The sequence below is a fragment of the Pseudogymnoascus verrucosus genome, assembly GCF_001662655.1.
Source record: "Pseudogymnoascus verrucosus strain UAMH 10579 unplaced genomic scaffold scaffold_48, whole genome shotgun sequence".
NCBI classification, from domain to species: Eukaryota; Fungi; Ascomycota; class Leotiomycetes; order Thelebolales; family Thelebolaceae; genus Pseudogymnoascus; species Pseudogymnoascus verrucosus.
This window is the reverse complement of record NW_017263699.1, coordinates 152,293-169,880: the sequence shown is the minus strand read 5'-3', so window position 1 is coordinate 169,880 and position 17,588 is coordinate 152,293. Positions and strand designations below refer to the sequence as shown.

The 17,588-nt window shown below is 50.9% G+C and overlaps 5 protein-coding genes across 5 annotated transcripts; 3 read left to right on the top strand and 2 right to left on the bottom strand.

Moving 5' to 3' along the window:
• Positions 1 to 8: 8 nt before the first annotated feature.
• Positions 9 to 1,730, bottom strand: VE01_08694 (uncharacterized protein). Its single transcript, XM_018278114.2, has 3 exons — positions 1,176 to 1,730; positions 496 to 1,117; positions 9 to 442 (listed from the first exon to the last, which is right to left on the bottom strand). Exons 1-3 carry the CDS (start codon positions 1,632 to 1,634, stop codon positions 183 to 185), a joined length of 1,341 nt encoding a protein of 446 aa, XP_018127215.1. The 5' UTR covers positions 1,635 to 1,730; the 3' UTR covers positions 9 to 182.
• Positions 1,731 to 2,187: 457 nt separating this feature from the next.
• Positions 2,188 to 4,272, top strand: VE01_08693 (uncharacterized protein). The gene is made up of 4 exons (XM_018278113.2): positions 2,188 to 2,794; positions 2,861 to 2,969; positions 3,023 to 3,567; positions 3,622 to 4,272. Exons 1-4 carry the CDS (start codon positions 2,513 to 2,515, stop codon positions 4,258 to 4,260), a joined length of 1,575 nt encoding a protein of 524 aa, XP_018127251.1. The 5' UTR covers positions 2,188 to 2,512; the 3' UTR covers positions 4,261 to 4,272.
• A 533-nt stretch (positions 4,273 to 4,805) lies between these two features.
• Positions 4,806 to 7,191, top strand: VE01_08692 (uncharacterized protein). Its single transcript, XM_018278112.2, has 2 exons — positions 4,806 to 6,104; positions 6,158 to 7,191. The coding sequence occupies exons 1-2, from the start codon at positions 5,098 to 5,100 to the stop codon at positions 7,023 to 7,025; spliced, it is 1,875 nt and encodes a 624-aa protein (XP_018127220.1). The 5' UTR covers positions 4,806 to 5,097; the 3' UTR covers positions 7,026 to 7,191.
• A 4,794-nt stretch (positions 7,192 to 11,985) lies between these two features.
• Positions 11,986 to 15,389, top strand: VE01_08691 (uncharacterized protein). Its single transcript, XM_018278111.2, has 2 exons — positions 11,986 to 13,160; positions 13,234 to 15,389. Exons 1-2 carry the CDS (start codon positions 12,545 to 12,547, stop codon positions 14,637 to 14,639), a joined length of 2,022 nt encoding a protein of 673 aa, XP_018127219.1. The 5' UTR covers positions 11,986 to 12,544; the 3' UTR covers positions 14,640 to 15,389.
• Positions 15,390 to 15,859: 470 nt separating this feature from the next.
• On the bottom strand, positions 15,860 to 17,138 carry VE01_08690 (uncharacterized protein). Its single transcript, XM_059463996.1, has 2 exons — positions 16,535 to 17,138; positions 15,860 to 16,483 (listed from the first exon to the last, which is right to left on the bottom strand). The coding sequence occupies exons 1-2, from the start codon at positions 17,108 to 17,110 to the stop codon at positions 15,968 to 15,970; spliced, it is 1,092 nt and encodes a 363-aa protein (XP_059319424.1). The 5' UTR covers positions 17,111 to 17,138; the 3' UTR covers positions 15,860 to 15,967.
• Positions 17,139 to 17,588: the final 450 nt, after the last annotated feature.

Here is a 17,588-nt window from a genome sequence, read left to right as displayed (position 1 = left end):
TGGTGATGGTAGAATCGTATACTCGCATTTCTCGACCGGATGGGCGCCAATCTCCGCGTAGCATTTTATGCGCTCTTACTGAACAACCAGTCTAGCATAAATAGCAGGGTTTTACAGCTTTCAACACAACATCTTTATTCGTTATATCCAAACCGTTATTATATATTGTCATCTTTTGAAATCTATTCTTCATCGTCGACAACGACAGCTCTTCTTGCGATGAGAGGGCTTTCGGTCGTGACAGATTTATAATCGTGCGCATGCATACATGCCTTTCGTGATCGCAAAACTGCAGGACACGTACGCTCAATCATCTCGAGCTCATAAGCATCGATTTTATCTTTGAGTGACAGTGGTGAAGGATCTTGGTGATTTTCGGGGAGGAATTGCTCCAGGAAGACTCGCACATCTGCAACGCCATGGTTGGCTGCTTCTCCGCGATCTTTCCAAAACGTCAATGTTAGAAGCGTTCTCAAAGGAGTCTGAAGGACTTACACATTGTCATAGCGTGAGCGGCATCCCCAATTAAAGTAACTCTTCCTCCACGGTTATCCCATGAACCCTTTCGCGGTGGCCAGTCCTCTAGACTGATGACTTTGGGGTCAGCGTCCTCTGGAATATCCTGTACGAGACCTCTGAATGGCTCTACCCAACCAGACGTAATGCTTTTTATCCACGCCACTCGTTCCGCGTTGGTCTTTGGGACCTCGTTTGGTGCCGGATTCCCGAGGAACCCGGCTTTGTATGGCCAGCTCGTCAGAACTTGGCAGGTGGCCGGCAAGCTGCCATTTGCAGCCTCTTGTTCTTTAGTCGTTGGTACGTGGAGGAATCCGTAGAACATAAACGTATCAGATGCCGGATCGCAACATTGGAAGAAGTATGGATCTAGGGCCTGGATCTTCTTGTACTTTTCTTCTGGATATTGCACGGTTGTGCCAAGGAGGCGAACTGGCACCACGTTGTTTGTGTAATTAGTTGGGCATAGGAATCGACGGACTCGAGACCGGGATCCGTCACATCCCACTAAGATATTACCCTTGGCACTTGTCCCATCAGAGAACTTAGCTATGACTTCATCTGAGCCAAGTTCCTGGATGTCGACAACGTTTTTAGACCACTGAAAATAAAAGGGGTCAGTGAGTCGTCAGTAATTTTCGGGTATGGGTTTAACAAACCTCAATATCCAAGCCGTCCATCAACAACCTCCTCAAGTCCTCTCTACCAAATCTATGTCGGGGGCTATCGCCTGACGGGGTCATAAAATCATCCTGGCCAGTTTGCAGATTGAACAGTTTGAAGTTCCCCAGTTCTCCTCGCGCGGCCGAGTCTATATCAACACATGCTTCATGGAGTCTCTCAACTAGGTAGCCCGGAAGGAGTGACTTAAACTGTCCTAGAGCCCAGTGAAGGGTCAGGCCCCATCCTGCTCCACGAGCGAGGGGGTCGGCATCCCGCTCATAGATTGAGAAGGTGATTGGAGGGTTGTTCTGGTTTCTTTTGCGGATTGCTTGGGCCAGTAGCAGTCCCGTGACACCGGCTCCAATAATGAGGATATGTGAGTCTGCACCTGCGGCAGGAGCTGATGGACGTTCATTTAAGGACCGAGGCAGCTGGCCTTCGGGAGAATGCTGCATTTTAATGTAGCTGCAAACATTTCAGAGTTAATTCTGCCGTAATGTATATAGAACTGTCTCTTTGAATGACGCTTGAATATGTTTCCGACCCTAAGGTTTCTGTGCAAGATGCCGAAAACAGGTGTCAACAGGGGTTCTAATCTACCGAATGACAACAGCGATCGCCCGGCCATAAGCCCCATAAAAAGCAGAGGACACTATATCCGGTACAATTGTTTTGGCGTGCTCAGGCCAAGGAGCTGCGTAGGATCTGAACTGGGATTTCGTGTGTCCCAACTGGGAAGGGGGTTAAAATTAAGGGGAAATTGGCCCTGTAGTGCTGCAGAATACTACTAACATTGAATTGAGGATCCATGAGGTCTCCCGAGACACTGATTGACCATTTTGCGTATTCGACCATGCAACTCATGAGGTTTATAAAAGCTTCTGGAACGAGGCGGGACGATTAGGTGCCGCGATGTACATAAGCTATATCTCCGCCCATTTTGGCTCGATCTCGCAGACCCGCACACGAAACTATACCTCAGTGGTCTTGAGATTAACTACCGCATTATTACCCCCCAGTATAGTCGTAACGATCTGCTGTAGTATTGGCAGATCTTGGCAAGATAGCTCACCAAAACTAAATGCCGTTCCGCCTAATTTAGGTGCGGTGAGACAGTAAAAACAGTGGATCGTTACATTCATACTAGGGGAGGGGTAGTAGTTAAGACAGTGGTGTTAGCTGGCTATACCTGACGGGGTCGGTATTTTATTTATCTGTCTAGGAGACTATTTTGTTGTTCTCTTTGTCGTTGGTCTCCAGCTCTTCTTCTTCGTTGCTGATCGCCAACTCTTCTGTCGAGCTATACGGGGCACGATTCTGCACCCCTTACACAATGACCAACGCCTCTGATGCTGCTGGTAATGAGAAAATGAAAGCCGGAAACGAAAAGGCCATGGCTGGTTCCGAGACAGATACGACCTCACCGGCATCCCCCACTGTCCGCGCAGAGCACGAAGATGATTTAGACGATGCCTTCAAGTATCTACACGACCATGCCAATGCTGAGTCCACAAGCATCGATCTAGTTGCCTTGCGACGAAAGATCGATTGGCGCATCGTGCCAATTATGTTCGTTTGCTATGTCTTGCAATTCGTCGATAAAGTCGTCATAAATGTAAGTTGAAACTCCCAACCCTTCTCTTACCCTCTCTGTTATGTTTCTAACAATGTCGCTTCATAGTATGCCGCCGTTATGGGAATCAACAAGGATTTAGCCTTGACCAAGAACAATTTCACCAACGTCGGATCCGCGTTCTTCATCGCCTACCTCATCGCAGAGGTCCCTACCGGTGAGTCTGCCCCCTCAAATGCAGCAAATAAAGTTCTTACACATATGTTGCAGGATATATCCTCCAGAAATTTCCTCCTGGAAAATGGCTGGGCATTAACGTGTGTCTCTGGGGGATCAGTTGTGCAGCGTCCGCAGGAGCAACCAACTATCACTCTCTTCTCGCCGCCCGTATCTTCCTCGGAATGTTTGAGGCTGCTATCGCCCCGTGCCTAATGCTGATAAGCAGTCAGTACTATACCAAGTCCGAGCAAGCCCCTAGATTTGCTATCTGGTATTCTGGTCTTGGATTCGGGCAGATCATTGGAGGCCTTATATCCTTCGCGTTCCAGCATGTCACGAACAAGCATTTTAAGTCATGGCAAGCAATGTTTGTCTTCGTTGGTATTGCCACTTCCTTGGTTGGAATAGCTACATTCTTCATCCTACCAGACTCGCCGATGAAAGCGAAATGGCTCAGTGAGCCGGAGAAGGCTGCTCTTCTCAAGCATGTTAGTATCAACCAAACTGGAATTCAAAACAAGAATTTCAAGATGAGACAAGCTTTAGAAGTTTTGGCAGATCCCCAACTTTGGCTACTCACTATTTGCACCATCTGCGTAAGTACACCAACATCCGTGTTTATGTGCAAATTCAGCTCACGCGCCTTATAGATCTCCGTTTCAAGTGGCGTCATCACAACTTATTCTGCAACACTCATCCAAAGCTTTGGTTTCACCCCCAAGCGCACAGCTCTCTTGAACATGCCAAGCGGTCTCGTTTCCATCGCAGCAGCTTTGATAGTTGGATTCGGTGTCCGCAAATCTGAAAGCCGCTGGGCATGGCTAGTCCTCTGCTGTATTCCAGGCATGATTGGTGGCGGTCTGATGTCCTTTATGCCAGCTAGTAATCGTGCGGGGCTTCTCGCGGGCATCTACCTTGTCAACGCCATCACGGGTACATTAACAGTCATCTACCAGTGGACTATGGCAAACGTTAGTGGGCATACGAAGAGAAGCGTTGCAGCTGCTCTTATCGCGGGAAGTTTCTCCATTGGCAACATTATCGGCCCGCAAACTTTCCAGGCTAGAGATGCTCCTCGCTATTACCCAGCTAAGATTGCTGTTATGGCTACACAAGCTGGCGGAGCTGTCGTTGCTATTGTTTTGTTCGGATACTACGTCTGGGCTAACAAGCAGAAGGACAAGCGTCAAGCCGTTGAAGAGGGTCTTTCTTTGTCCGCGGGAAATGAGAAGATTCTCTGGGAGAATTTAACTGACAAGGAGAATCCCAATTTCAGATATGTTTACTAGATGGCTGCAGCATTGTCCTCTTACAGTTGTAAGTACTACTCGAGAATCCCCGACTAGTACTCACATATAAAATCTAATATGATAAATAAACTAATTTAGTCTTCATTATCTGCATCGCCTAATTTTGCATGGCATACCATGCAAACTGACATTTTATAACTTCTGCAAATATTCCTTTCCCCATTGATATAAGTCTAAGAGGCTCGTGACAAGGGCATCTTTCGCCGCAGTTTTACGGGGCTCACCTGCCTACCTTAGAACACTCCCGCACCCCGACTTAATCGTCGCACACGCACATTTATGCCTCGAGATAGTTCGAAATGCGATACAACTCTTTAAGCGTCATGGAGTAGTTTCTTTATGCTCAGTTTCTGGATGCCAGAAGCTTAAAGTGATCGTCCGGGAATATCGTCTTTATACGGGGTTACCTCGGCCCCGCCATCGTCACATTTATCCCACATCAATAAATATCGAATGGGGCTCCGTACCCCGCAGGCTCAGTCTTCTGGTTTGCGGGGTAAAAGCGATTTTTTTTATGATAATCACGGAATGTAACCTTCTTTGGCTACTCGAACTAGTTCGATGACGAAGATCTGCATTTACCGCACCTTTTTACAGAATTCGGGGTTCCCCATTCTTGCTTCCTGCTCCGCATAATCGGGCCTTCCAAACAGCTTGAAAGGGCTGGCAGATGGGAGAATATGAGACGGCAATGCGTTCAGCCTAGAGTGCCGTTGTCATGAGGCATGCTCTCCACGAGTATAAAAAGGCTAGGCAATTTTCTTCTTGCAATAATGGCCTCATCTTTTATTTCCCTTGTTTTCTCATATCCTCAACATGATATCCATAGGGCAGAAGCTCGGTGTTCTTCTAGCCTTTAGTGCCTCGAGCACGTTAGGTCAACAGGTGTACATATCTGCAGATGGTCCCTCACATCGACCAAATTGCGAATCTTGCAATTACACTACCACTCCTACATACCATTTCACTCAATTCTCCTTTACTCAAACTGAAACCTATCGGACGGCAACATCAAGGCCCGTCCCTTCAACGACTGCCTCCTATGCCCCCCACTTCTCAGACTTAAGCACCCTTGTTCCTGATATTTCTACAACAACATGGGGCAACTGGGATCCGAATGCAACGGCTCAGGCAACCGACTCTGCGAACCCATACGGAAACGCAGCATGGACTGCTATGTGGCATGCAGCCAATGTGTCTAACTTCACCGAGGTTCCACTTTACACCACAACCGTCAGTCCGACAGCCCTACCAACCAGCGAATTAATTCTTCCCCCAGCCGATTATTTTGGCCCAACAGACTGCTATACTTTCCCAGAAGATTTTATCTTCGGAGTGGCAGGCTCAGCATCGCAAATCGAAGGTGCCGTTGCGATGGAAGGCAAGTCCCCAAGTCTGATGGAGATCCTCCCAGGAGCACAAGGGAAATCAAAGGACTACGTTACAAATGAGAACTATTATCTCTACAAGCAAGATATCGAGAGGCTTGCTTCCATGGGTGTGAAGTACTACAGCTTTTCCATTGCGTGGACTCGAATTCTTCCATTCGCTCTTCCTGGAACTCCCGTCAATCAACAAGGATTGGATCATTACAGTGATCTAATCGATTTTATCCTTGAAAAAGGGATGATTCCAACAGTCACAATGTTCCATTTTGACACCCCTCTCCAATTCTTTGGGGGTAATAATAGCCAGGCCGCGGATGATGCGTTGATTGGATATGTAAATGGGGGATATCAAAACGAGACATTCACCGATGCCTTTGTTAATTATGGCAAAATACTCTTGACAAATTATGCAGACCGAGTCCCAATCTGGTTTACGTAAGTCTCCCCTCCACACAATATCCTCTGATGCTGCCTAACAAAGACAATAGATTCAACGAACCGCTTCTCTACTGCGATAATGGAAAATCAGTAAACAACGTCATTAAAGCCCACGCACAGCTCTATCACTTCTATCACGAAGACGTCCAGGGCACCGGAAAGCTCGGCATCAAATTCAACGACAACTTCGGCGTCCCTAAAGACCCTAAGAACCAATCCGATTTAGATGCCACAAATCACTTCAACGATTTCCAGCTTGCAACGTTCTGTAATCCAATCTTCCTTGGTATCGACTACCCCGAAGCATTCAAAATCACCATTCCAGATTATGTCCCTCTCACCCCCGAAGATCTGGCGTACGTTGGAAACACCAGCGATTTTCTCGGTATTGATCCTTACACTGCAACTGTTGTCAGCCAGCCACCGGAGGGCGTGGAAGCCTGTGCCAAAAACTCCAGCTCTCCCAACTTCCCCTACTGCGTGACGCAAGAAACGCAAAACGTCTTTGGTTGGAACATCGGGTACCGCTCACAATCATACGTCTACATTACGCCGACGTACCTTCGCACATACCTATCCTACCTCTACAATACCTTTAAGAAACCCGTCCTTGTTTCCGAATTCGGCTTCCCCGTCTTCGCGGAATCTGAGAGTGCTGCTGTGGAGGACCAACTCTTCGATTCTCCAAGGAGCCAGTACTACCTCAGTTTCATGAGTGAGATCTTGAAGAGCATACATGAGGATGGTGTCAATGTCATGGGCGCGCTTGCGTGGAGTTTCGCTGACAACTGGGAGTTTGGAGATTATACGCAACAGTTTGGTCTTCAGTATGTGAATAGGACGAGTCAGGAACGCAGGTTTAAGAAGAGTTTCTTTGATTTGGTTGACTTTGTGGCTACGAGAATGGGGAGTTCGTAGGATTTTTTTAAGATCTTGATATTAATTATATAACGACGTCATTATCTTCTCCTATGGGTTTGTGTAAACCAAAACATGAGGGCATATGCTATACTTATATGATAATATAATGTACTTAACTTTATAACCCTCTGCCATCATAAAGATGATAATATATCCGGCAAACAAACAAACATGACTGTCTGCCTCTGCAATAAATCTAGATTCCCAACCTTCTCGCAGCAATACTGCACACTGTATCCGATTTCAATACCACAACACTCAGAAACCGGAAACAGAAGCTACCTCTCACAAGCGCGCGGCGACTAATCAACCGCTCACAAGTCTTCACAGGTCACCAAACCCAACCACTCCATCGCCGCCCAACCGAACCTTCCCACGCTCTCCCACGGAGGCTCAACCAACACCCCCTTCCCGCCCACGGGAGTGCCCGTCTGCATGCCGGACAGGGCCCCGGCCCATACCACAGGGCTGCCGTGCTACACTTCCCTGGTGATACGGGTACGACCGGTACGGTTATCGTGGCCGATTTGTGTTGTATTTCAAGTAGAGTGCAGTACCGTGTCTCTGTTTGATGGGCGTGATGGGTGGGGAGGAGCCATGATGACCGTTTCCCCTGCTTACTGGTGGCCGTTTCCACAAATCGGAAGGCACCGGGGGGAACGTGAGGTGAGATGGGATGGGATCACGACATTGGGGACTGGGGTAGGGAGATAAGGGATGTTGGGCCTTGGGAGTACTGGGTGGCGGAGGAATAATCTTGCGGAGCGAGCGAGTGAGAGTTATACAGCACCCAGGGGGCCAACAAACCGTGCGCACATCTGCGCAATGGGCCAACAACCAAACATGCAGCTATGGGAGGGAAGAGGAAGATCTCGGAGGTCTCGTTGGTGTTCTGCCCTGTCACCCTGCAGGATTGATTTTCCTCACATCCCACACACACACCATCGGCCGTTTCGAGGCCCCCATAATACCTCCTTTACACCCCCTTCCAAGAAAGCCCAGCACCCAGGATCCAAAGCGCATACCCACCTGCAGAAACCGACATGAGCTGAAATACCAACATCAATATAACATGTCAACCAATACTTCGCTTACAACGCACACGCGAGGTCTTACAATGTACACAATCCAACAACGCCACGGCGTCCGCAGACGCCACGGCGCGGTCTCGATCGCCCCCTAAGACCCTCGCTAGGCGGCGCGGCGTGCGGGGAAGGGCGAAAGAGGCGGCGTAGGATCCGAAGAGGCGGCCAACCACGTGGATGGGGGTACGGTGGGGGAGAGGTATGCGTGGGTTGCATGGGTTGGTGTTCTTTCCCTCACTCTTTCGTAGACGGCCTAGGACGGGGACGGGCTGATAGGGGCCCGCTTACAACGGTGATATTCGGAAGCTAACTTACTCCACGGTGTGGGCGGTGGAATGAGATGGCCGGCCCCGCTCATCGGCGTGGTATATTCAGCGTTGGCTGGCCGCGAAAGGAGTATTTATAGATGCGATAATATTTTGTATCGAGGCGGTAATCTGCGGTGAGGTTCCACGGCCGGCTGGTACATTTAGCTCCCTGACCAACCGTGTACAACTATCAGCGCCGAGCCTGTTTCCTCTCGCTCTCCCCTCCGCCCCGCCCCGCTCCACGTTCGACGACCGTGGGAGCTGCTTGGGACGTGTCTTGGCGAATAGGGGGGACGGGACGCGAAGGGCGTGGAGAGGTCTGTGCGGATGTGAAGATGCAGCTGGGGGGAGGGAAGGGGGGCGTTTTTTTGTTGGTCAGTCAGTTGGTTGGGCTGCTGCTGGTTGGTTCGGTTTGGATTTGATTCTTCTTACGATATGATTCCCCGCGCAGCCTGGGTGTTTGTCGATGGCCGTAGTGGATGGATGAGGAGAGTGAGCGCGAGCATGACGGGCTGTGTGCTGAGATAGGGTGGATGATCCAATTGGGGTATATTTCGAGGGATACTACGGTACTTTTTTAGAAAGTTGGTTGTAGCTTTTGATACTTGTTTTCATATATCCGACCCGACCGATCTCACCTAATACCACCCTAATCCCTCCTCCCCATCCCCGCACTCAAATGGCGGTGGATGACCAACAATCAAGGAGACTCCTCCGCTCCCTTCCTCGTACCTTACAGCACTTCTTGTCAGCTCCCTCCATCGACCGCCGACCGGGTATCTTCAAAAACCTGCGCCCCCAGCTCCTCTGCCCGGCCCTTGCATTTGGTCCTGGCTGGTCTCCAAACAACCAAGCATTCCTGCATATCTATAGTGCCCGCATTATGGAGCACACCGGAACGCATGCTGGACTCCCCGATCGGCCCTTATCTTTATGCCATCGTGGCGCATATAGGAGCGTGCGCGATGCTGGGTAATATCGCGCCCTGCTCCTGGTTGTTGGTGTTGAGGGTGCTCTATGTGTATGTATGCACTGTACGTATTGTGCGCACAGAGAGCATGGGAGGCACGGTGTTTGATCCGGGCTTTGCGATCTCCTCATTCCTGCCTGCACATGCAACCTCTCCGCGCGCATAGAATACTGTCATGGATGGGAGTCAAGCCGCATGTCTGCCTGTCTGGCCGTCTCGCCCTCATCCCTCTTATCACCAGCTCACACATCAATGCCGACACTAAGCATAACTCCCTTTTCTCATTCCTGCATCGCGCATCCGGCGAGCGCTCTCGGCTGGTCTGGTCCAGCCGATTAACGATCGGCAAGTGGTGGCGTGGATGCGTTTCGTGGCTGGGCGATGTGACAGTGCTGTGAGGGCGGGCGGCGAGGTGATGGACCGGGGGTGGGAGATACGGGAGTTATGGGAAGGGGGGGGGAGGGTACGTGAATTGCTAGTTGGGGTTTATGAGGCGTTGATGGCGTTTGCGTGGTTAGTGAGGGGGAAGATAGGCTGGATTTTTATCTTGAAGGAGAGTACGGAGAGTGCCATGGCTCCACCCACCACCCGCTCTTTGTACACTACTCTGCCGTCCTTGCTCTCCAAACCAAACCTCACCCATCCCAGTCGTCCATCCAATGCCCCTCCCCCTCTCCCCAACAAAGTACCCGCCTGGATTATCCCATGCACTTCGCCCGTTCCAGCGACTCGATGGCCCACGCTCTGGGCGCAGTCTGGGCGCCCAGCCCCCAAAAACAAGGCCCTTTCTCAAGCCATCATCCATTCTAGGACGATGATTACCCCGTTTGGCGACGGCCTGGCCGCTGGTGCTGATGATGATGATGACGATTGATAGTCTGTGTTGCGGTCCAGTCCGCACCGGGGAATATCCGACACTATTCGCGGCTGGAGGGACGGGGCGCGGTGGAGACGAAAGCTATGGATATTTGATAGAAGTGCGATTGGGGAAGGGAGGGAAGGGGAGGAAGGGGATTTAGTGGGTCTGGGCGGGACAGCGGGTTGGACTGGTCGGAGAGAAGTGTTTGTGAGATTGGGTGGTGGGGCTGGGCGGCTTGGAGGGTTTTTGTGGTGTTTGTAGTGTGGATGGGGGACATTTGCAGCGTACAGTAGAGAATGGCATGGTATGTATGGGACTGGCTCAGCTGGATATGAGGGGATGGGTTTTCTCCAACGACGAGATATCGATATTGTGGTGAAGTGGAGGGTGGAGTGAGACATGGCGCGCGGGGGCGTTGGTGAGATCGGCGCTGAGGGAGGAGCGATGGGCGACTGTGAATGCGCGTCGTGCTGGAGGGATGAGAGGGATGAGGGATGAGTGCGCAAGTATGTACGTATGTATAGTATTTGTACAGTACCATTACTGTAAAGTTATGTACGAGTAGGGAAAGGATGGCTCTGGTTTGGGGGGATTGCGACATTCTTAGACTAACTGACTCGTGGGTCTGGATTTTGTTTGATTACTTTACTAACCATGCCTCGGCGTCTCTTGGGGGATGGAGTCCACGTATACCGAACTGGGTAGTATAGAGCATAGTATACAGTAGCAGTATAGATTGGTATATCATACAGTAGTATAGTCTGGTATGGTTATAGTACCATCGGTGATGCACAGCACAGTCGAAGCTTCCCTCCCTAGTTGCTAGTTGCTAATGGTGCCACTCTCCTTGCCCCATCCCATCCTACCCGCTGTCTTTTCACTTCCACTCTCTCTATCCCCCCCATCCCCCCATCCTCCCCACTCGCAACGCCTGTCTCACAGATGTATATTCTCACATGTGTCTTATGCGCAACGGGCCTGCATCAACCGCATAATGCTCCTGCCCTCCCGCTCCCTCTGCCCGCGGTGCCATTTCGTCCCACGTAATCTTAACCAACAAGGCTCAGCGAATATAGGGGATCAAGAGATGAGAAAAGTGCGCTACAATACACGCTTCTCACTGCACGGATTCTGCAGCGACCCGGACGGAGAGACAAGCGACTTGGGGTTCGGTTTATACTGCTGGACTGTGCTAGGGGAGTACTTTACCACGGCCACGGGTGAACTGACACCACACGAAATAGGCAGTATAGAGTGAATGGCATATACTCTTACATAACGTCTGTTCTACTGTCGAGCAGCCCGTCCCTTGCTCCCCCAATACGCTAGTCCTTCCGTCCTCACTTCCTCACTTTCCACGTACGTACGTCTCCCTCCCTCCTGAATCCCTCGCTCGGGGTCCCTAACCCCCTAATGCCCTGATAGTTTTCTAATCCCCTAAACCTCTAATTCCCTACTATCCCAACTACATATAATCCCATAAATACTTGGTCAGTACTTTGTCATTGTCAGACGGCGAAAGGCCATCTATTCGCATCCACTTCGTTCCAGATAACGCCCACATCCCATCCCTTCGTCGAGGGTACTCCTAGTAACTCCTAGTAGCTCCTAGTACTCTACTAAAATGCCAACCCCTGCAAATTATTCTCAGGCAGCCCACAACAACCCACATCCAGCCCACAAGCGAACAATCCGCACGCATCCTTGCAGCTGTAGACAATTGATCATTGATGTACTCAATCCCTTCCCTTCCCATGCCCTTTCCCATCCCCCAAACCCCTGCTACGCCCGTACTTTGAACCGGAAACGAAAAGCGAAAGTACCGTACTCACACTCACACCCCCCCAAGGAGCTAGATATTACGCTATCTATCTCCACTCGCTCGCTCCTCCGCTCGAATCTCTTATGGATCGAAGCTTCCTCAAACTACGTGTACTACCGCCGCTGTTAACGTTTGTGTGTTGACGTTGTGTTGTGTTGAAGTTGTGCCGTTGTTGTTTCTTCCCGGACCGCGATATCGAAGAGTAGAGTGAAGAGAGTACAGAACAGATAGCTACGAGCGAGTAGGACGCTGGACCGCCTTCCCCGACCAAACCGAGCCAACCAATACCGCCGCGACTTCGGAGCTGCACCACCACCACCACCACCACCACCCAACCAGCTCAACTCCATACCGAGTTCCCGCGCTCCAGCTCTCCCGACCACCAAAGCCGCCCTCACTCACCACCCCCCGATGCCTACGACCCCGCGCCCCTAACCCTCGGCCGCGCAACGGGGACGAAGAGAAGCGGAGCATGGACGCACGCGCCCGGTACGCGCACATCAATAGCGGGACATTCGAGCACGCAGGGCCGCTTGAGGTGGCGGACGACGAGGGGGCTTCGGGGCAGGTGCTACAGAGGGGAGAGATACGGCGGGTAGGCGATAGGAAAGATCTGGCGCATATTTCGCGGATTCAAAGGACGATAGGCCAGAGGAAGAGGATGCTGGGGATGGTGAAGGCGGGGGTTATTACGACGAGTGCGGGGACGGTGGAGAGGGTGGTGGATAATAGGCAGGAGGAGGATGGAGGTTCTGCGACGCCGACGCCGTCGGGCTCGTGGGAGGAGCAGAGGGGGGTGAAGAGGAAGGTCGATGCGTGTGGACATGCTATACCCGAGGAGGAGTTTGACGAGTTAATTGAGCCGAAGGTCGAGTCGCCAGGGGACGACGCGGCGTTAGCGCTAATTGAGAGTCATCGGCGGTCGATGGAATTGATGTCACCGGTGGCAGCGAAGAGGCCGAGAGGTAGGCCGCGGAAACATCCCGTTGTGCCAGAGTCGCTCAATAAGATTACGAAAGGGAGGTCGAAGACGGGGTGTATTACGTGTCGGAAACGGAAGAAGAAGTGTGACGAGGCGAAGCCAAGATGTATGCTGTCCCCTGATTGTCGCTGTGGCTCTGCTAGCAACTTAAGTTTTTGAGCGTGACTAACACCTTATAGGTAATAACTGCGAGAAGAACGCCGTGGTGTGCGAAGGTTACCCAGAGCGGGCCATCTGGAAGTCCGGCAAGGAGAAGGCAGAAGAGGGCACGGCGGTCTGGTCAAAGGATATCTCGACCTCCATGCTCGCCCAATCAACCGCGCAACTCAGTCGCGTGTGCATCCCCAACATCCAACTCCAACCCGTGATCCACGGAGTCGACACAGCCGGCGACCGCATCTTCTTTGAGCACTACGTGTTCAGGCTGAGCGCAGTACTGACGGTCGAGGGCCCGCAGAAGAATGCCTTCAAGGATATGCTACTTCCGATGGCCGTCAAGCACCTCGGTCTAATGCACTCGATCCTAGCGCTGTCAAGTAGCAACCTCGACTACCAAAGCGAATACGGGCGCGCGATCCTAGCCAAGCACCCGGACGTCACGGAGAATAGCCTGTGCGAGCGCGCGCTATTCCACCAGGAAGAGGCAGTCAAGGAGTTCGTCCTCGACATCGAGCGGCAGAACTCCGGCACGACAGAGAACGTCGTGCTCTCCGTGCGCTACGGTCAAATGCTCTGCTTCGTCGTCAAGAGTCTAACAGAGGGCAAGACGACAGGAGAGCATCGCGTGCACCTCCAAGCCTACCAGAAGCTCATCCGCGAGACGCCCCCTGAAGACTCCCCCTTCATGGATTTCATCAAGGAGTACTTCCAATTCCACATCTCGGTCGACGAGCTAGTCCACCGGCCCGCCTCCCCACCACTCTCCTCCACATCCTCCCCAGCCCCCGACGACGACTCCTCTTTGTCCCTCCCGCCCGCTCTCTTCCAGCCCGAAGCAGAGTGCCTCATGGGCGTCCAGGATAACCTCTTCTACTTCATGTCCTCCATCACCCGCCTCCGTAACAAAATCCGCATCAACATCGAATCCGACATCGACCCTATCGTCGACTACAACGCCCTCTACCGCGCCTCCCAGATCGACGCCTCCATCCGCGCTTGGCAGTCCGCATGGCCCGTCGGCGAGGTCCGCCATGTCGCAGGTCTGTTATATAAGCAGATGCTCTGGGTGTACCTGTGGCGCAGCATCTACCCTCCCAAGGCAACGCGCTGGGCGCCCGATACCAAAATCACGTCCGCTGTTAACGGTGCGCTGGAACTGCTGAAGTTGATCCCTGCGAACGACCCGTGCCAGACTGTGGTGCTGACGCCGACGTTTATTATTGGGTGTGCGGCGTTTGAGCCGGAGCAGAGGATACCGATTAGGGAGAGTATTAGAAGGATTAGGGCGTATACGACGTTGCGGAATGCGGATCGTGCGCTGGAGGTGCTGGAGGAGGTGTGGAGGTATATGGATAAGAGGGATGAGAGGAGTTGGGATTGGCAGGGGATTGCGAGTGATATGGGGATGGACTTTTTGGCTACGTGAAAGGCGGAGGGAGAGTATATTTGGAGGAGCAGCGCGGGGGAGGTTGGCGGCGTGGGGAATTCCGGAGTTATGGATGCTACGGCTGGAGCGTGACGCGCCTATTAATGGACTCGGAGTGGATGGGAAAGTCGACTCCCTTGTCCTGGCGCGAGCTGGATCGGTATACTCGAAAGCGCCGCCCACGATGACGGCGCGCGATACACGACCCCCCCCCTGGATTCCATATCGACAGGCATACGACTGTCGCCATACGTCACCCGATACACAACTGCTATATATGACGCTGCTCACTATCAAACCGCATCTCACGGCGTTCGGGCAGGTGGGAAAAATGGGATCGGCGTTCACGCCTACACCTCATCTACATTATCAATATACATCGACGTCTATCTACACCTACAACCCGTCATCGCATATTCCCCGCCCCGAGCGACGGATCTCAGGGGCTACGACCCCTCAACCTATTTTGTTTTCAATCCCGCTTACTGTGCATTTTTTTGCTATCCATTTATGAAACCGGTATCCAGGCCGGTCGGTGCACAGCGACGGGCTCGGGTGGCGGCTGTTCGTGAAATCATTTTTTATTATTATTATTATTTTTAGTTTTTACCCCCTCCCTCTCCATCTAAGTTGGGGAACTCATGCTGTTAATGGATACGGCTAAGTCTAGATACTTACTCTTGCCTGTTAACAGCAGAGGTTCCTCATCTAGATGGAAGGGAGGGGAGGGGTACTAGGGACGGACGGGGGCTGGGAAGGCGGGAGGGGGGGTTGGGGGCGTGGGGGATATAAAAATGGCGATAAGGGGAGAGGAGATGAGAGATGCCTCACGGCGGGGATGAGGGATAGTGGGATTGTGGGATTGTATGATGAAATGAGATAGCGAGGGGTGTGGATGAATACAATGAGCGAGCGAGCGAGCGGAACTGATTTTCAGCTATTATTCTTGTTTGATGACTTCGTGACTGCTTGTGTGACTGATCCGTTTATGCCTCAGGCTGGACATGGGCACATTCGTGCATAAAGCTGATCTGAAAGGTGGTACAGCACGACCCCATGTCTATTATAGTAACAAACACAGTTATATTATAGTTTTTCTGCAGACATACAAGGTTTCGATGACGTATTGATATTAAACTGGCTTTCTTAATACGAGAGTCTATTTATGTAGCGGTTGTATATCATGGATCGAAATACATTATCTTGATATTCATATAAGCCCCGCACTTTCAATCCTGCCATCACCTCCAGAATTTCTGGCATGTAAATCCTCGGCAGATGAGGAGAGAGAAGTTTGAGTAGTAATCAACCATTTGATGTAAATATTCTCAGTAAGTTGGAACTTCGTAATCTCGTATACCCTCTGTACCAAGAAGCAATACGACGGCGTTTTTGTCCAATCCAGGCCCTCTGACTACTTTCTTCAATGCTGCCAAAGTAGCTGCTGCACATGGCCCAATCACTGCTTGACATTCTTTGAGCTGGACAAGAGACTCATGAGCTTCAGCATCTGTGACGTAAACGCTCACGTCAACCCCTTTCTGAAGGATAGGCCAAGCGATTGAAGACACAGTGCCACAGTTCAGACCACACATGATCGTATCTTCAGTCGAGACCGAGGTTAACGTGTCAGACTTCAGGCTCATCTGTAGACAATTTGCTGGTTCTGGCTCAACTGCTATAATGGTGCAAGGATGGCCTTGGGACTTGTAGTGGGTGACGACCGACTGAGCTAGAGAACCGACACCAACAGGCACCACGATAACATCTGGTCGAGTTTGTGTGATATTATAGATCTGTGAGTCGGCTTCCTTCATCATTGTTGAATAACCGTCTACGATCCACTGGGAAATTTTAGTTGGCTTTGGCTTGAGAAGGGTCAGAGAGCACTGTACCTGCGAAATATCTTCATAGCCGTCAAATGCAGTATCCTGGATCAACAAGCCATCAATTCCAAGCTCATGTGCTGTGTCTTTTGCCCTGACAACAGCCTCATTATAGTCTCCTAGAACTTCCACTACGCATGCCCCCTCCTTCTCAATCAAATCGCGCGTCGATTTGTTCAGATACTGGGGAACAAAGATCTGCGATGCTATTCCCAGCAGCGTTGCCATTTTAGCCACTGCTCGACCATGATTTCCCTCGGTTGCTGCGAAGAGGGTCAAGCCTTGATGTTTCTCAGCAATACCCTTGATGACCGTCTGGACATTGACCGTTGTCGGAAGCTGAAGCAGCTTTGTAATGGCCTTGTATGTTGCCCACGATGCGCCCAGGATTTTGAATGCTGGAAGGCCCATACGGGCTGATTCATCTTTGAGAAAGACGTTCTTCAGGCTCAACTCTGCTGAAATTGAGCTACAGTCAAGAAGTGGAGTCTGTGAATACCCTGGTAGGTTGCAGTGAAATGTATCAATTTTAGCATCAATTGCAGAAGAGCATGTCCATGCCCGAGCTTCGGAATTGACAAACATTTCGTTGGCACAAGGCGTTATTGAAAAATGATGGCAGACGCAGAAGAGTGAGATATGGAAAACAGCGAGGGATGCGGAATGATTCATAACACGGGAAGAGAATCATACAAATAAGGGCGCCGGAGTGGAAAAAAATTCCCAGTACGTCGCCCGACTTCACGATATCATTTGTTACATACAGTATTTAGGTTATTATTTGCTAAAAGGTGCCAGTATGAATGAATATGGGCGCCGGATTAAAAAAAATCACCCCTCTAATACGTCGCCCAACATCGCGAGATCAGTTGTTGCATAAAGGTATTTAGCTGACGATTTGCTAAAAGGAAGCCAATATGAATTTGGGCGCCAGATCAAAAACAATTGCCCCTCTAGTACGTCGCCCAACATCACGATATCACTTGTTACAAATAAATATTTAGGTTACGATCTTGCTAAAAGAAAGCCAATGTGAATGTGGGTACCGGATTACAAAAATTAC